Here is a 19,340-nt window from a genome sequence, read left to right as displayed (position 1 = left end):
TAGGAAAAACAGAGAGAAACAGGGAGAGAAAGACAGGAAGAGGAAGGAAGGAAGGAAGGAAGGAAGGAAGGAAGGAAGGAAGGAAGGAAGGAAGGAAGAAGGCAGGCAGGCAGTCTTCGGCACTCCCAGCCCCTGTCCTGTCAGCTAAGTTCTAAGGGGTGGGGACACTTGCTGAGGACAGGAGCAGGTTAACGAATGACAGTGTTCAGTCACACATATGCATGAGGTCATTCCACCCCTCTGTGCTACTGTGGGAAAGAAGGAACTCTGAAGACTACTGTATCTGACCTTGATACATAGATACATACCAGGATAAGTCACAGGCCACAGTGTGCAGGCAATGTTTTAAACATTACAATCAGTTCCAAACCTTTGAAAGTTTAACGGTAAAACACATTTGAAAGATGGAGACTATAAGGGCCAGGGAGAGGCTCAGTGCGTGGTAGAGTGCATGCTGTGTAATCTTGATAACCGAGTCCTGTCCCCAGAGCCCACATAAAGGTAGAAAAGACTCCACACAACATGACATGTGCATCACTCCATCACACACACATGAGTAATAAGTGAAAGAAAGAATGTTGAAAATAAAAGTATAGATGGCACAGGGCCCCAGCAGTTTTCTGTTAATACTTAAGCTATCTAATTGCTGTCTATGAACGAATTTACCACAAGAGAACTAAAACCAACAGCTGAGATTGGTTTTCCTCTACTTGGCTGCATTTGTAAGTGCTGTACTAATGCTTGGCTACAAACCAAGAGTCACCTAATTGAGCAGAGCCAGGCTGCTGTGAATGTCCAGCAATGGGCCAGAGATTTGGAATCAAGCAACTCTGGACGCCAACAGCACCATAAGACAAGACCAACAAGCTGATGCAGACACTTACAGAGAAAGAATACAAAGGGCGGCGATAATTTCAGGCAGGTACCCAGCAGAGCTGGGGCCCTGGAGAGACCAAGGCTGTTCCCAACTAAAGGAGTCCCACAGCCAAGGATGCTGGGACTTTCTGATGGTTTTTTGAGCAGTTTCTTTGACAAACAGATCCTAGGCTGTAGCACCGGCTTGGATCTGCTGTTAAAACCCAAGTCCACCTGTTGTACCCAATGATCACAGGCAGGAGGCCGTGTTGGTGGCTGAGGGCTCTGGTCCTTGTAGCTGATAACAGGAGCATACCTGAAACCTATCAACCCCATGTAGATCCGCTTGATCTTACAAACTTCAGATATCTAAACAACCCCAACTTTCTCCATCCCTGTTTGCTGTTCTTCTCAACAAAACTGTGCCTAATCTGACGCCAATACCAGGGCACTCTTCCTTTCAGGAACACAGAGCCACAGGGTAGGCCAGCATGCCCTCCAGACACCTCCCACCTGGACTACAGGAAGGTCTGCAGTTAAAGCTCCACATCACTGGGGGGCGGCCAGCGGCTGCAAGCTGGATTTAGAACAAGACACTTCAGGTACTCACAGTCAGTCGTGTACTCCACCTGGGAGGGCTGTGCAGGTGTGCCATCTGCAGTGGGTGGGGCTGGAGCAGAGCTGTCGGCCTGTGCTTTCCGGACAAGGGCTGCTAGAGGGTGATCTGGGTCCACCACCTTCAAGGGCTAAGGACAGAGAAGACACTGGCTTTAGCATTTTCTATGTTCTGAACTATGTAAAACCTTCCTGTTGAGGTAAGATTCAAACTCACAGTATCGTGGGTATGCCCAGCACACAGAGACACAGTGAAAGTTGCCACTGCAGAGGCAGAACCACTATGTCAGACCCTGAACAAAAAAGGAGAGCTGAGAGGTCATGGAGGCAGAATTGCGTGCATGTGTCCAATGATCACAAGAACCTTGTCAGAACCACACCTGAGCTCAAGTGTGCTGGCATACTAATTCCAGGATAGCTCCTGCCCTCTTGCGCCTCTGAAAACCACCTTCCCCCTAAGCATGCCACCACTGGTGAGAGCACATACTCCCAAACACAACCTTCTTGCCAACAGCCACTGTTATTTAGGCTGCACATATACACAGAGGTCCTGTCCACTTGGGGCCAGGTGCTCCAGCTGGCTGAGAGTACCAAAGGAGCTAAGCAGGCTTCGGCTCCATAACAACTTCTACGCAAAGGGTGGATGAACATCAAAACTAGACAACCACTCAAGGTGTAGACATCCAAATTCACGAAACTTCAAACTTCTATTCTTCCTCATTGGGACTTGATTCCTTATCAACAGCTCTTACCCTCCCATTAATCAAGAGCCACTCCTCGTAGACATCCACTACCCCGTGTGACTGTGGAGAACCATGCTTGAATCTCATAAATTCTGTCTTCTACATCACAAATGGCAGAGTGAGAGTGTGCAAGCACTGATGGGATTCTCATAAGGATGAGGGGAGAGCCAAAGAGCCAGAGGTAAAAGCATGCACTTAGGAACTGTCTGTCAAGGGAACTTGATGAAGCAGATGTTTAAAAAGCCTAGTGGTGAAGGTGCACAGCTTTAATCCCAGCACCTGGGAAGCAGAGGCAGGTAGATCTCTGTGAGTTTGAGGCCAGTCTGGTCTTCAAAGCAGATGCCAGGACAGCCAGGACTATTACAACAGAGAAACCCTGTCTCGAAAAATCACACAAAATATTTCTGCCGGGCAGTGGTGGTGCATGCCCTTAATTCCAGCACTCCGAAGGCAGAGGCAGGTGGATCTCTGTTCCAAACCAGCCTGATCTACACAGTGAATTCCAGGGTAGCCAGAGCTACACAGAGAAACCCTGTCTCGAAATACCCTCCACCCCCACCCCCGGAAAAAAAAGAAAGAAATGCTGAAACAAAACACTCCCCCCAAAAAAGCCTAGAAAATCTGATCCTAAATTCTAATTTACATAACAGAACAGCTCTTAAGTCTTCACCAACACTATTTATAAATAAAGCAACAATCTTTTGTTTGTGCAACCTGTAATGTGGGGATGTAGGTAACACATGAAACACAGACATGCAGACACCTCCGTGGGAAAAAAAAAAGATACAGCTGTACCACAGGAAATGGTAGGCTTTGCGTTTCCAAACATGAATGAGCAGTGGTTTTTTGACAGTGTAAACACACAGCCTATGAGAAGACACAGACCTTCATCAGCTCTTCCAGGCGGCTGCTCTTCTTGGAAGCAAAGAGAGATGGGTGCAGGTAGCTCCCATCCTCCTCCTCATCTTCATCTTCATTGTCAGAGGTAGTCCCCGACTCTGCAATTGAATTCAAGATGTCGGCTATCAGGTATGATGGCACACACCTGCAATCCCAGCACTTGAGAGGCTGAGGCAGGAGAACAGCTACAAATCTCAAGCTAGCTTGGGCTACAGATTGTATTTCAAAAACAGGTTCGTTTTGCTTTTGGTTTAACTATTTGCATGTATTAAATTATCATTGTATTCTATAAATACGCTCATTAAAATCAAATTTAAAGAGAGTCTCCTGGATATGGTTGCAGATGTTTGTAATTAGTCCCAGCACTTGGGAAGTAGAAGTAGGAGGATCAGAGTTCAAGGATAACCTGGGCTACTTGAGACATAGTTTCAAGGACCAAACTAAACATGGGGCTAGAGATGGCTTAGCAGTTAAGAACATCTGTTGTTCTTCCAGAGGACCTGTACTGGGTGCTCACAACTGCCTGTGACTTTAGCTCCAGGGGACTCAGAATGTACCCAAATGGATGTGGAATAGATTCACAAATACACAAGCACACACATGTAATAAAAAAAGAAACCTCTCTTTTGTTTCCTTTTTGTTTGTTTTCAGAGACAGAGTTTCCCTGTGAAGCCCTGGCTGCCCTGGAACTTGCTCTGTAGACTAGCTCAGAGATCAGCCTGCCTCTACCTCTCAAGTGCTGGGATGAAAGGCATGCATCACCACTGCCCGACCATATAAAAAAATAAATCTTAAGCAAACAAACCGGTAAAAAGGACTAACTCCCCCCCTCCCCCAGTAAGTTTGATCCCTAGAATCCACACGGTAGAAGCAGAGAACTGACTTGTGCAATCCCATTCTCTCAACCTCACAAAGTATGCCATGGCCTGAATGGGCCCATACACACAACATAAATAAGGAAACATTAAAGGAGAGAGGCAGACTGGACATGTCAGCACATGCTTTTAATCCCAGCACATGGAAGCTAGAGGTAGGTGGATCTGAGTTTGAGACAATGGGGTCTCCTTAGTGAGGAGAGAGAAGAGGATGAGAATGAAGAGAAGGGAAAGGAGGGAAGGGAATGAACCAATGAGTTGTGGAAACACTTGAAAGCAGACAGGGACAGAGTCCTGCATGGCTTTTTCTTGGCTATCCACGTACAAAGCCCACGGGGAAATATTCCTTATGGTTATATAAGCTGTTCAGAAAAAAAGCCAGATAGGAAAGAGTGCCGCCTCGTTCACCTCATAGCCTCCCTTTGGCATTTACTGGAGTGCTGTAATAGGTTTTTATTTTCAAAAGGGCAAAAACCTTCTTTATTCATGAAAATTCATGAAAGCAAAACATTACCAACAGGAAACAAAATAAAAACAACAAAATTCCAAAACCACTATCAAGGTGGGACAGATACAATATACAGGTAAGATTTAAACAGCTGGGCTGGAGGAACAGCTGTGGCAGAGTGTTTCCTTGAAGGTGCAAGGCTGTGGGATGGGAAGACATGGCTAGGGAGACTTGCCCCTAGGTGTCACTCAAAAAGGAGACAACTGGCTTTCTAAGAATCTAAGAATCAGATAGGCAATCCTAAGACCAAAGAAACATCCACCTTCATTCTGTGAACAAGCAGGATTTAACTTCCTGCCCCACGCACAGTGATGCAAGCACTTGCATTTGAGAGTGAAGAAACTCTCCTCTGCAGACTGTTAAGCTGTCAAAATGAGAGGACACAATTGCAGCCTAGATGGCTGCTTGGCTGGCATTGATATTTAACTGTATTCCCCATCTGAAAAAAGATGGCCTAAGGATTAAGAATGGCATGCTGGAACGACTACCCAGCAATTCACAGGCACCTAGAACTTAAGCCTGGATCCCAGTCACACCCCTCTGAGAACAGGCACCTTTGTACTTCCAGGCCATCCGCCCCACCCGAGAAGCCAGGACAGACCCACATACTTTTCTTCTCCTCATTCTTGTTTTCTGCCAGCACCGTGTACCGTCCTTCCTTCATGGCTTTCTGGATGAATTTGTAGTAGGGGTTGAGGTAGTGATCAAACCGCAGGAAGTCGAACTGCGAGTTTCGTGCTTGCTTGGCCTTCAGCATTATCTCAAACTGTGCTCCCTGTTTGCACACGAAATTGGCTGTGCGCTCAATGATGGCATGCATTTTGGCTGTTGGTGGCTAGGGGAAAACAATCTGTGATCAGTGTGTGGTAACATGCATGTGTGCATAAAAATAGGTTACATGCCTTAACTAAAAGAAACAGTCTGGAGTTGGAGAGATGGGTCAGAGGTTAAGAGCACTGGCTGCTCTTCCAGAGGTCCTGAGTTCAATTCCCAGCAACTACATAGTGGCTCACAACCATCTATCTGTAATGAGATCTGGTGCTCTTTCTGGCATGAAGAGACACATGGAGTACAGAACACTGTATACATAGTAAATAAATAAAATTTTTTGAAGAAAAAAAGAACAAACAGAAAATCTGTTATTAAAAAAAGAGAAAGAAACAGCCTGGTTTTACTGTCCCAAATTAAGAAATAAGACATTTTAAGGTTAAAGGGTAGTTCAGAAGGTGAAGATGCTTGACATCCTTAACAACCTGAATTCAGTTACCAGAATCTATGTGGTGGAAGGAGAGAACTAACTTTTGAGAGTTGCCCTCTGACCTCCATGTGTGTTTGTGGCATGTGTGTGCTCCCAAAACCCCAAAATAAACAAATGCACAATATTTTTAATGTTAAAATAAGAGAAAACATTAGGAAAAAAAAAGACTGGAAATTATTCCCACTAAGGATGGGTGGCTAAGATTTCAAGATGCAGCCAGGTGTGGGGCCCACACCTTTAATCCCAGCACTTGGGAGGCAGAGGCAAGCAGATCTCTTGAGTTCAAGGCCAACGTGGTCTACAAATTGAGTTCTAGGGCAGCCAATACCTTTACAGAGAAACCCTGTCTTGAACCCCCCATCCCCCACATACACACACAGCTGAGCATTGGTGGCACATGCCTTTAATCCCAACACATGGGAGGCAGAGACAGGCTGATCCTGTGAGTTCAAGGCCAGTCTGGTCTACTGAGTGAGTTCCAGGGCAGGCTCCAAAGCAATACAGAGAAACTGTCTTGAAACCAAAAAACAACGAAAGAAAGAAAGAAAGGAAGGAAGGAAGGAAGGAAGGAAGGAAGGAAGCAAGGAAGGAAGGAAGGAAGGAAGAAAGGAAGAAAGGAAGAAAGGAAGAAAGAGAAAGAAAAAAGACCCCCCCCAATATTAAGATGCTTACATAACTTCAGGACCTCATCCTTGATAAAAAAAAAAAGTGGCTTCATTTCTCAAGCTTAGTTTCTAATTAATACTGTCCCGCTCACTTTAAAAAGGAGAAATGTCAGAACTGATAAGTTGGCTTAGTGGGTAAAGTTGTCTGCTGCTAAGTCTGATGACTTGAGTTCAATTCCTGGAAGCCACATTGTGGAAGAACTGACTTCCAGAAGCTGTCTCTGACCTCCACACAGATGCAGTGGTGTGCATGGTGCCCCAACACCTCCAACAAACAAATAAATTGTAATAAAATAAAACACTTTTTCAAAAAAAAAGAAATGCTTACAGTTTAAGTTATTTGGCTCTCCGAATGAACTGGTTCCATGTTAAAGGAAATCTGATTGCACTGGGACTTGGGCCCTGATCCAGATTCCTACCAGCTCTGGCTTAACACAAAGATTCATTTGTACAACAGCCCATTCTATAAACATGCCAAGGATCAAAGATCACCTCAGCATGATCCATAAAGGCAGGCATGATCTCACCACACAGGCTCTTAGTGGACCAAGTCAACTTGTTGGTCTCAGTGATTTAAAAGCAACTACTGTGGTAACATTGTGACTACAATAGCTCAAACACAGCACCAATCATTGCACAAAACCAAAACATCTTGGGTTGTTTTTTTTCTTCTTCACATTTTTATGTTCTGTATGTGTGTGGGTATATCGTTGTGGAAGTCAGAGGACAATTTGCAGGAGTCAGTACTCTTCTACCACATGGTCTCAGGAATAAAACTCAGAATGCCAGGCTCCAAGGGCAAGTGCTTTCACCTGCTGAGACAGCCCCAAAGTATCTTATGAATATACCTTAAAATCTGTTACCATACCGGGATAATAAAATAAAAACTATTTCTCCTGAAGAAAGCCATTTATAATGGTTAATTCTAACTGTCAACTTGACAGAACTGGTATCATCTCAGAGAGGGGTCTCTGGGCATGCCTATTAGGGGTTATCTTGATTGATTACAGAGGTGGGAAGACATGCCCACTGTGGGCAGCACCATTCCCTGACTTGGACCCTGGCCCCTGTAAGTTGAGCAGGAGCATGCATTCATTCCTCTCTGTTCCTGACTTGGAATGTGGTATGACCAACTACTTCAAGCTCCTGTCATCTGGACTTCTCTGCCAGGACTGTGAGAATAAACCCTTCCTTCCTCGTTGACGTGTCCCCTGTCAGTACTTTATTACAGTATCAGAGATGACGTGAGTGTCTTTGCTCTTTACTATGCTCTTTCATTTTAGACCACCATACCATTCCAGCACTACAGAATGCTATTTTAATATACACTTAGTAAGCTAGGTGTGTAGCGCATGCTTCTGATTCCAGCATTCAGCAGAGCCAGGATCTCTATGAATTACAGACTAGCCAAGACCATATAGTAAATCCTATCTCAAAAACAATGGGAGTGGGTGATTCCCAGCACCTACCCACATTGTGCAACCCGAAATGCATGTAACTAGCTCCAGAGGATCTCACACCCTCTCTTGGCCTTTGTGGGCATCTTCACACGTGTGCACATATCCCCACACAGATAAACATAATTTAAAATGAAATCTTAAAAAAAATACCAAAAAACGTATTAATGTAATACTTAGGACATTAGCTCTTCAGGTAAACATGTTCAGCTCTGACCATAGCAAACATTATTGTTATCACAAAAAAATTCCTATCAAGATCTTAAAAGATGTCAAAAGAAGGAGCCAGCCACCACATTCCCTCATATGATACAGGAGCAGAAAACAGCAAGAGCCTCAAGTCCATGGTGAACTGAGGGTGGCCACCACACCAAGGAGGGAGAGTGTCAGAGTGTTGTCACTGTGGGTGGGCTATGGTGTCTACTGTCTGTCCTCCCGTGCCAGGCACAAACCCTGGAACCTTCATACCTCTGACACTTGCCACTGAGTGAGAATAATGTCAAAGCAAACATGTTTTCCTGAACATAAACCCTTAGGAACTCTTTCCAAACATAACAGGAATGCTGGGCTGGTGGCACATGCTTGATATACCCTGGTTGGGAGGGGAGGTAGAGAGGATGGGAGTTCAAGGCCAATATAAGCTATATACCGAGTCTGAGGCCAGCCTGAGTTACACAGGACTGTGTCTCAAAACTAATTTAAAAAGGGACTGGCAAGATGGCTTATCAAACAAAACACCAAACTGGCACCCCAAGAGATAGGTAGGTGAATTCAGAGAGCTCTACCTCTGTTTCCTCTTTCAAGCAGCTTGGTCATGTCACATGGACCCAAGTGCCTTCACAATTCACACTAAACAAAGCCAGAACCAGGCACTTTGCTGAAAGCATGACTGTCTTGAGCACAACTGTTTTCACATCTGTCTGTGGACAGCAACATCTCGGCCCATCCCTGACTTGACTGATAAATAGGGAGATTCCTACAGAACTCACTGGTGTGCCGAGCTGACCCGCCCGATGCTCATTACCTGCCTCTTTCGTCTTGTTTTAAGAAGTACAGTATTTATATGTGTACATGTACCTTCATGAGGTTAGGTGTAGCGTGTATGCAGGAGCTTGCCAAGGGTATGTGATCCCCTGGAACTGGAGTACAGGAGGTCGTGAGCCACCTGTGTAGCTGCTGGGAACTGAACCAGCATCCTTTGCTAGGACAGAAAGCAATCTACTACTGAGCCATCTCTCTCGCCATACCCTCCCCTTCTGTTTTCTCAGCTAGGATCCCACTTTAGAGTGTTCAGGTTGACTTGGAACTTGAGATCCTCCTGCCTTAGCCTACCAAGTCCCAAGATGACAGTGTGCACCATCACACCTGGCACCCACAACAAAGGACCTAAGCAGCGACTATGTTTTACTGTGCTCTCATGTACCACAAAGAACAGCAACAAGCAGCAGTGCAGAGGCTTGTGAAGAAGCACACATACCAGCTCCACATCAGACGGGACACTTAATCCTAAAGGGGCAATGAAAGGCTCTTCATTTTCTTCCAAGTTTTCAGTCTCATTCTTTTCTATGGAAAAAAACAAAGGAAAATTAAGAACTGCAGCATGATGACCCGCCAACATCAGGCAAAGATACAGTGTGGACTTTTCCTGACTCTTGACCCCCTGACCACTGCTTCCAGAAACCCTTCAGCTTCCTGCTCTCTCTCTCTACACTTTGTTCTCCCCGTTCATGGATAAGGAGGAGGTGGTGGTGGTGAGCAAAAAAGCATGTTCTGGGGGCAGGTGGTAATCTGAAATCTACCCTAGGTATTTCTGAACCCTAGGATTCTGAGCAAAAGCTTCTCTCACATCCGTTTCCATGTCTGTTTCCATGCAGTCAGCTCATTTCCCTGGTGTAAGGGAGCTAACTCACATGGCCACCTTCCTCAGAGCAGAATGCTCAAGGCTTAGCAGACACCTAATAAATAATATGTATTCTTTAAAAAAGTTGGTTTTGGCCGGCGGTAGTAGAGCATACCTTTAATCCCAGCACTCGAGAAGCAAAGCCAGGCGATCTCTGTGAGTCTGAGACTAGCCTGGTCTACCAGAGTGAGTTCCAAGACAGCCTCCAAAGTCACGGAGAAACCCTGCTTGAAACCCCCCTAAAACTGTTTTTTTTTTACTTTGGGGGGGTTGGGAAATGCATATGATGTGCATGTGTTTATGGATGGTGTATCTGTGGGCATGGGCTTGCCATCATGCATGTGTGGACATCAAAGGCTAATCTTGGATATCAGTTCTTGCCTTCAACCATGAAACAGGGGCTTTTTGTTGTTTTTGTAGTGTCCCAACTAGTTCTACCCCACCTCCCAAAGAAGTGCTGGGATTACAGACATTCTTGCTATTGCTTCCTAGCTTTTACAGGGTCCTCACAGATGTACAACTAATGCTCTTACCCACCAATACACTTATAGTTCTTAAAGTCTTATTCCCCTCCTGACATTACTATAGACCTACTAAGTTAGTCTATCCTGTACTGAGGGGGTCATTTTCTTGCCAAGCTTAGGGTTTTCTCTACCACTGAGCTGCATTTGCTTTTCACAGACCCTCTTTCACAGACAAAAGCATCCTCCAACTGTTTCTGTGGAACCCAGATTGTAACACAAGGTAATCAATGTCTGGAAAAATCAATTTACACCAAGTTGTAAAACAATTAAGCTGTCTGTACTCAAGCAAACCAGCATGTTTAAAAAAGCAATCAGTGGTATTTTTTCCATTTCTATTTTTTAATTGTAGTCCATTTAACATTTGTCTGTTGTATACTAGACAAGGTCCCACACACCACCTTTTCTGAATTCCAAGGGACCAAACAGATAAATCCTTACCAATTTATTTATTTATTTTTTGTTTTGTTTTGTTTTTTTTGAGACAGGGTTTCTCTGTATTGTTTTGGAGGCTGTCCTGGAACTCTCTCTGTAAACCAGGCTGGCCTCGAACTCAGAGATCCACCTGCTTCTGCCTCCCAAGTGCTGGGATTAAAGGTGTACGTCACCAATGCCTAGCCCAATTTATTTATTTTATAACTACATTATTTTGTGTGTGAGTGCACATCTGAGCATGCTATTGCATGTGTGTAGATGTCAGTTTTTCCACCACATGGCTTCTGGGGATTGAACTGGTGTTGCCAGGCTTGGTGGCAAGCAACTATATCAGCTGAACCATCCTGTCAGCTCCATGACTACCAATTTAAAAGAGCTTCTGGAGCAGATGGATAAATAGATTCTACTCTTACATAGACCGTTATTCACAGAAAAACCACACTGAAAGTGTGAAATAGAAACCAATCATCAGCTGGTGGAGGCGTTGCATGCCTTTAATCCCAGTACTTGGGAGGCAGAGGCAGGAAGATCTTCGTGAGTTTGAGGCGAGCTTGGCCTACAGAGTGAATTCCAAGAGACAGTCTAGGCTACACAGAGAAACACTATATTGAAGCAAACAAAACCAAACAACAACAACAACAACAACAACAAAAAACCCAACCAATCATTGTGATATAAAACCAGAGTCACTCAAAATGTTAAAAGCATGTATAATGGTGAGAAGCTGTGAAAGTGTAAGAGGAAGGAACAGGATGACCACGGTGTGCTGCGGGGGGCAGTGAGGAATCTGTCACAGACACAGGCATACATGCATTAGGATAGTGCTGAAAGGTTGAATGCTCAACAGATGAGAATACTTAAATCTTGAAAGTCAATAAATATTGAGACATGCTGCTGGCTCAGAAAAACCAAGTATCTTAATATGTGACACTGAATTTTGCAATCAGTGATACTAGGTTCCAAACAGAATCCCACTAAGTTTACAGTATTTTACTAAATAGTACAAGTTAAAAAAAAGTCACACTGTAAGTTTCAGATGAACCCTGTTCCCATTTAAAAAAATAAAAATAAAAAAAATCAGCTGAGTCTGGTGGCAAAAGCCTGTATTCCCAGCTAAAAAGAGACTGAGACAGGTCAATCTGGGTTACAGTACAAGTTCAAGACAGCCTGGGCAACTTAGTGAGAAGGGGGCTGGGGATGTAGCTCACTGACTCAGTACCTGTTCAGTTCAATCCCCAATACTGAAAGAAAATGGTATAGTTCTAGGAACATGCCTTTATGAGGAAAAGAACAGCACAAAATACCAAGAACTGCATGGTGAGAGGAAGCCCATGGAGCCACACTGGCATTCACCACTCTGCTCAGTACTAAGCTGCAACAGACCCAAGCCTGGACAGCGGGTCAGCAAACAGTGCAAAGGGGGACCACCAACTGGGGCCACAGGTTCTGCCCTGCCATTACACTCTGCTGAAGCATAAGCATGCAATAAATGATGCAGGAACATGGCTGTGTTCCAATGAAACTATCTTTGGAAAAACCTGGCACCTGGCCTGTGGGCCTATGGACCTGTGGGCATGGCTACGATGTTAGGAATTCAGTGCTCCTGTCTAAAGATAGATGCTGTGATCTTAAAAAAAATACACGGCCTCTCTGCATTTCAAAATTCTTCAGTTAGAAAATGGTGACAGTATGTATTTCCTCCTTCTGGTAACGAAACAACCAAACACCAAAAACAAAGTAGAGCAGAAATAATGTGATCCAGAAAAATCAATGGGTTTTAGTTCTTAGGCCCGCAAAATTTCTAGCACATCACAACCTCAGAGGGAAAGTTAGTTTTAGAAGCCAATGCAGGCAGCAGCACTTGGAAGGCAAAAGCACTGAAACAAACTTCAGGCCAGCCTGGTCTTCATAGTGAGATGCAGGCCAGGCCAGCCAGGGACGCATATTCATACGCTTCCTCCTCTCCTCTCATCTCCCCACCCCATCTCTCTCAGCACAGAAAGCAGGTATCTCCTCAAGCCTTTCCCAACACAGTCCAAGCTACACTTGCCAAGTCTGAGCAAGTCCACACAGCCGCTGTGCATGTTACACTCTGCCCGCAGGTGATGAGTGTGGCTGCACAAAAGCAGGAAGGAAAGGCTGCATGCACATCTGTTTGCCTGCTGTTCTCCTACACCACTCAGTGGATGGGATGGGGTAGGGTCGACTAGAGCAGCTGCAGGACACAAGGGGATAGCATCTTGTTTGAATATGCAGCTGTGATCTCACTTACATTCACAAACAGATTTAGCTCTGGCATTAAGTCTCGGCAGGATGTGATCCAGTTTCCTATTTTAAATATCTGAACAGCTTTCCAATGTTAAAGGTTTTCCTCTTGTTCAAACGACCTGTCCTTAATGTCTGAAGTTCACATCACTGTTACTGACAATCAGTATGTCCTACTGTGATAATGGTGCTCTCAGGGCTCACAGAAATGACCAAGGACTCTGCTTACACTGTAAGTGCTTAGAGTTTTTGATAGCACTGTTTGTTTTTTGTTTTTCATGCTTAAAGGTGCAACATTAGCCTAGGGAGGGCACTAGCTTCAAAATTTAATGTTATCCTAGCAGTCTTGTCTTTGTGTTTAGTGTAACAAGCCCCTCAGTATCTTTCCACTGGACACCTCTGTGGGGGGTAGGCTATGCAGAGGTTCATAGGAAAGAGATGGACATTAATGATTCCTAGGCAAAACTGACTTTCCAGTGACCCCAGAATGGATATTGAGCCTATGGGAGTGTGGTAGTTTGAATAAGAATGGTTCCCATAGGCTCATATATTTGAATGTTTAGCCACCAGGAAGCAGCACTTGTTGGAGGAAGTGTGTCCCTGGTGGTGGGCTTTGAGGTTTAAAAAACTCATGCCAAGCCCACAGTATCTCACTTTCTGCCTATGGATCAGAATATATTCTCAGCTACTGTTCCAGGGCCTGCCTGCATGCTCCCTGACATGATGATAATGAACTAAGCCTCTGAAACTTTAAGCAAGCCCTCAGCTAAATGCTTTCTTTCATAAGCATTTCCTTTGGCTCTGCTGTCTCTTCACAGCAACAGAACAGTGACAAACACAAGAGTGTATGTTCAATGCAGAAGCATGAATGCCAGGATAAAGAACTTGGTGAGACCTACCCTAAGAGGAACTAATCTAGGTAGCTAATCGAAGTCAGAACTGTCTTTCCACCACCTCATAATCCATCTTCTAGTTTCTAGCTTTGTCCCAGTAGTGCTGTGGCCAGTGCCCACAAGAGACAGGCTTCCTCTCTCTCACCTCTCTGTTTCGACGGCTCCTCCTCTTCCGTGGGCTCTGATGGGTCATAATAGTCACTGCCGTAAGTGAAGCCTACGGCACTGTAGTTCCCATCCTCTGCCAGCGCTTCACTCAATCTTTTGTATTCTTCCTCTTGAATAAAAACGAGGATTTTATTAACAAAAAATGGACGTTTACTGAGAAAAACTTCATTCACTTCTAAAGTACAGCTACCAGTAAAGCATACAACACACTTTTTTCAATCTCTGTTTGAGGAGAAAATTTTTCTGGAAATGCACACTTGGCATCGATTGTTATGTATTTTTGCCAGTATGTGTTTACCCACAGACAGCAGAATACACGTCTTTTATGGACAATTTCTTCCTGCTGAGGAAATTTTGGGGTTAAGAACTGTATTAAAGATAATTAAGGCAAAGACAAAAACATCGATTTTAATTCATACGATACTGTTAAAGAAGAACAGTTAAAGAGTTTTGTTTTTTGTTTTTGTTTTTTCAAATCCCAGTCTGCCCTCAAAAGCTGGGAAAATTCTCTGTGGTTCTATATATAAACTATCCTGAGGTCCTCTCAGAACGCAAAGACTCCTGTTTTTCCAATCCACTGGGTACTGTCAAGATAATATCAGAAAGAGTGAGTATAAAAAAATGAATGGGAGTAACTTTTTAAATACTTAAAATTTTAAAAGGGTGTGGCTGAAGTAAGTCTTTCTTGAGCAGTACCTTGCCTTGCCTCCTCCTCAAGCAAGTCCGTATGCAAGGCTAAATACCTCTCTTCATCACACAGCGCCTCTACCCGCGCCTCCTCTTCAGACAGCTGGTAGTCTCGGTTCCATGTGGCGTACTCAGCATCGTACGCAGAGAGGTCATGCAGGTGACCACGCCCGTCATATCTGTAATATGAACATGCTGGTCAATGGATGGAAGTCTACACCCATGCTGGTTGCTTGTGACACTCTATACATATACTTACCAATTAAAATAATGAAATAAAAATATGAAATCAAATGCAAAGCTTCAGATTTATATTTAATGTAACTAGTCATATCTCACCTACTTTTTAAACTGAAGTAATCTTAACAAATCTAAGCTCCTCTCTGCAGTACAACAGAACTTAGAGCTAAAGGCAGACAATCCTTTAGGGCAAAAAAGGTATCCCCCTTGCTAGCAGTTCTTACCATGTATGCTTTGGTCAACCATTCAATGCCACTTGCAAAAAAATATCTGTTCTCAGCAGTTAAATATTACAGCTTACATTCACACAGACCGAGTCCATAAATACCTATCCGACAGAACCAAACGGGCGAAATTTCCTCGCTTCTTCCTGCTAGTCCCGAACTCTCAGGAGAGATCTTCACCAAAGAAACTTGCGTCCATTGGAGGTAAAATCTTGGCTAGGCTCGCCCCTAGCCACTTGGCTGAGGAAAGAAGTGCTGGGTTATGTGGTAGAGAGACACACATACAAAGGAACAGTGACATATACATGCAGTTTAAGGAGGTTCACTACAAACACGGTAAAACCAACAGAAGGCGCAGCACCAGTATGTCCCTTAAATTTTAAATCCCCAAATGAAGACACATCATTGAAGACCAATGGGTACTTTACCAAATTAGGAAGAACACTTTTTGCTATGTTTGAACATAAGACTCAATGGAGATGCTGTCAATGTACAAACAACTACCAGACAATAAGTGGGTTAGTGTTAAAGACTCAAATTTAGGTTGCAAGAGTGAATGTGTTTGCATAATTGATTAATGTTGACTTTTATGATGGAGACCAAATTAAAAGAAAAAGTGCACCACAGGAAAAAGGCCAAAAGTTCCTGGGAACCCCAATGGTTGTGTTTTATTAACTTTCAAAATTTGTTTTACTTTGATGTAAACCTCCTTAACTTACAAATGTATTATTTTCAAATATTACACATATACATGTGTGGCGTTTGCTCCCCACCAGTTTTGGGAGATCTAACTCAAACCATGCACAGAGTGATATGGAAGCTGATATAGAGTAGGGGGTTCAGCACCTGCCCAACTTTAACAGTAAACATCACAACGAGTGCCTGGGGAGCAAGCCTGACATGTCAGGCACCGTCACTTGCTAGCAGCCGAGGTTCAAGGGTATAGCACATTCCAGCAGAGTGGACCATCAGATCCAGAGCCCATCTGATCTGCAACACTCCCTTCATGAGTCCTTTTTTTTTTCCTAGATCTGTCTCCAAATACAGATGTAAAAGATTGCAAAGGCCTATTGGTCATTTATGTGTCCGTTCTGGCCAGCTCAGAGGCCATCCCTACAGTCATGCATGTTCCAAAGTCCTCGCAGAATCCACTTTTACTTGTCTCAAACGATGGGTTTCCTTCACTTGGAGAAAACCACTCCACAGCTTAATGGTTGGCCTTTCAGTCCTCGCCCCAGAAGCAATATTGCCCACTGGAAGGACAAATACCCAAACCCAGGATGGTGGGGAAGGAAAAGGGGACTGGGAAAAAGAAATGACAAGAGAGGTGGGGAGCAAACAACCCACATCATGTAATGCCATCCTTTTCAAATCAAACACCGTTAAAAATCCACAGTCCCGCCTCCCCCTCCCCCCTTACCCTCAACTCAGGGCACCCTTAAGTGGGTGTGATTTGAAAAGAAACAACACAAAGGTAACCCAGCTCCACCCTTCAGCTTTTAGGAAACAGTGAAACCAGCTCTAAGAACGCTACCCCTAAGAGCAAGGTCCGCACGGGGTCGACCGGCCTTCCAACAGACGGCAACTTCACCAACTACCGCGGTTGGTCAAATGGTCGAATAACCGCGGGGAAGGGGCTCGCCGGACGCCAAAAGTCAAGCCGGCCATAGACGTCTCAGGCTAACTCACGGGGTCCAAAAGAAGCTTCTACCCACGGCCTCGGCGTGCGGCGCTCCGGAGGAACAAAAGCGCACTCCCGGGCTCCCCTCCCGCACAGCGAGCGGAGGGACAGCGCGGCACCCGCCCCACGGCGCGGGCGGGAGGCCCGGGCAGCTTCCACCACCGCGCTGAGTCGCTAGCGGCAGCCCGGGCTCGAGGGGGCTGCGGGAGCAGAGTCGATCCCTCCGGCGACGGCGCGGCGCCAGCTCTGGCCGGAGCCTTAGGGCCGGTTTCACCGTCCCCTCCCCCCGGACGCCGGGGGAACGTGGGGCAGGGAGGCCCCCCGGGTCCCCGGACTCTGCAAAACCCCCTTTCCGGTCCTGGCCATCAAGTCAACCTCGGGCGAAATCAAGCGGGCGAGGGGAGGGGAGGGTCGGCGGGTGGGGGGAGGAACCGACCTGTCGATGAGGATCTTGTGGTCCCCCATCCAGGGGATGAGGTGCTGTCCCTGCTCCTGGGCCAAAGCCCGCTCGTCGTCGCGGAACAACTTGCAGGCATAGCCGAAAACCAGAAGCTCCACCCGGTTGCCCCCAGTGCCGGCGCCGCCGGGCCCGGCCTCCTCCTTCGCTCCTCCTTTCCTCTCTGGCTTGGCGCGGCCCCCGCCGGCACCGTACATGACAGCGTCCCCGACGTCCGGGCCGATCTGCTGCGGTGCCGCACAACGTCCCAGATGCCTCGCCCGGCCTAATCCCCTCAGTCAAAGGCGCCGCATCCCCGTCGCCTCTTCAACACAGCCGCCATAGCGGGCCACAAAATGGAGGAAACGCAACTTCCGGTAAGAGGGTCGCGCTTCCGGAGAGATACCGGTAGATTCGCCACGGCTGCGGGCCACTTCGACCCCTAAAAAAAATTACGGACTTTAGTTTCCGTTGTCCAATTCTACAATAGAGCTCGGAAAGCTTGCGTTTAGACAAGGGGTTCTGTATCTAATTTTTGGTGGCCACCTAAGTGTGGCGAAAGTGAGGTTTGCGACCGCACGCCGACTTCCGCTGCGTCTGGCGAGGCTAGGAGGGGTGGAGGCTGAGCGGGATCTAGTTGGGATCGTGTGGCTGGTTTCTTAGGAAGGCTCTCGGGGTTTTCCTCCCTTCTGACACTCCAATTTTTAGATCACTAGAAGGTTTCCAAGACTTGTGAGCCATAAATGCTCGAGGTGTGGTGCTTTCAGTGCTTGGGGGCTGCAGTGGGTGAGGGAAACCCCAGCTCGGAGATCTCCCGGCTGGAAAGTAGGGTTTTTGTTTTGTTTTGTTTTTAGCGGCAAGGTCTCACTGTGACCCAGGTTGGTCTCGAACTCTGGCAATCCTGGCTCGACGTGAGCTTTGCTGGGATGCGGTTTTTCTGGTATCTGGCTCAGAAAGTTGGGTGGGATAGAACACCAATGGTCTTGCTTAGGGGGGAAAATCTCCGTATTTCTATTTTCATTTGTTCCCCTTTCAGTTCTGAACATGGACCCAGGGCCTCAACACTTGCTAGGTAAAACGCTATTATCACTAAGCAATATCTTCAGCCCTTTTCCGCTTTAGTTTTGAGTTAGGGTCTTGCAAAGTTTCCCAGGCTGACATTTAAGATTTTTGTTACACTTTCATTTATTTATTTAGAAGGAGAGAAGCATTCCCAAGCAAACACAGAGAGAGAGAGAGAGAGAAGTACAGTTTTTTTTAAAAAGTGGATAGCAATTGAGGAAAACACTTGATGTTGACTCTGCCCTTCACATGCACATGCATTTGAATAAACAGGTCACGTGCACACATAGGGACATGTACACACACCAGAAACACACTAAGTGAAATAGTAGTCGATGTGGAGAATGTTGCTTTGCACAAGTATGTAGTACACAGGGCAGAAATATGTTTGTGTCCGTTTCAGAAACAGTTGGAAATTTAGTCTTAAGTCCCAAGTCAAAATTCATTTGATGAGTCTTTTGTTTGTTTGTTTGTTTGTTTGTTTTTTGAGGCAGGGTTTCTCTATTGTTTTGGAGGCGGTCCTGGAATTCTTTCTATAGACCAGGCTGGCCTCGAACTCACAGAGATCTGCCTGCCTCTGCCTTCTGAGTGCTGGGATTAAAGGCAAGTGCTGGGATTAAAGGTGTGTGCCACCAATGCCGGCCTCATTTGATGATTCTTAATGAGAAAGCTAACAATTCCTCCAAAACTACCACCCCCCTAGATTTTCTCTGTGAAGCCTTGGATGTCCTGGAATTCGCTCTGTAGGCCAGGCTGGCCTTGAACTCACAGCACTCAGGAGGCAAAGACAGGTGGATCTATGAGTTTTAGGTCAGCCTGGTCTACTGAGTGAGTTCCAGGACAGCCTCCAAAGCTTCAGAGAAACCCTGTCTCAAAAAAAAAAAAAGTAGCAACAACAAAATACTGCTATTCTTTCCATACAGTGGTCTCAGTCTGAGCTGTGATGTCTGAT

At 45.6% G+C, this 19,340-nt stretch overlaps 1 protein-coding gene across 1 annotated transcript in view; it reads right to left on the bottom strand.

Moving 5' to 3' along the window:
• Positions 1 to 17,693, bottom strand: part of LOC101839321 (splicing factor SWAP) — a 66,537-nt gene extending 48,844 nt beyond the window's left edge. The window contains 7 exon segments of the mRNA XM_040731081.1: positions 1,466 to 1,601; positions 3,099 to 3,211; positions 5,106 to 5,331; positions 9,354 to 9,439; positions 14,036 to 14,167; positions 14,755 to 14,924; positions 17,327 to 17,693. Of these exon segments, the coding sequence (XP_040587015.1) occupies positions 1,466 to 1,601; positions 3,099 to 3,211; positions 5,106 to 5,331; positions 9,354 to 9,439; positions 14,036 to 14,167; positions 14,755 to 14,924; positions 17,327 to 17,544 (1,081 nt within the window). The 5' untranslated portion in view covers positions 17,545 to 17,693.
• Between the last annotated feature and the right edge of the window lie 1,647 nt (positions 17,694 to 19,340).

This window comes from Mesocricetus auratus, unplaced genomic scaffold (assembly GCF_017639785.1).
Source record: "Mesocricetus auratus isolate SY011 unplaced genomic scaffold, BCM_Maur_2.0 Super-Scaffold_100025, whole genome shotgun sequence".
Lineage (NCBI taxonomy): Eukaryota > Metazoa > Chordata > Mammalia > Rodentia > Cricetidae > Mesocricetus > Mesocricetus auratus.
The sequence above is the reverse complement of the archived record's forward strand: the minus strand, read 5'-3'. Positions and strand labels throughout refer to the sequence as shown.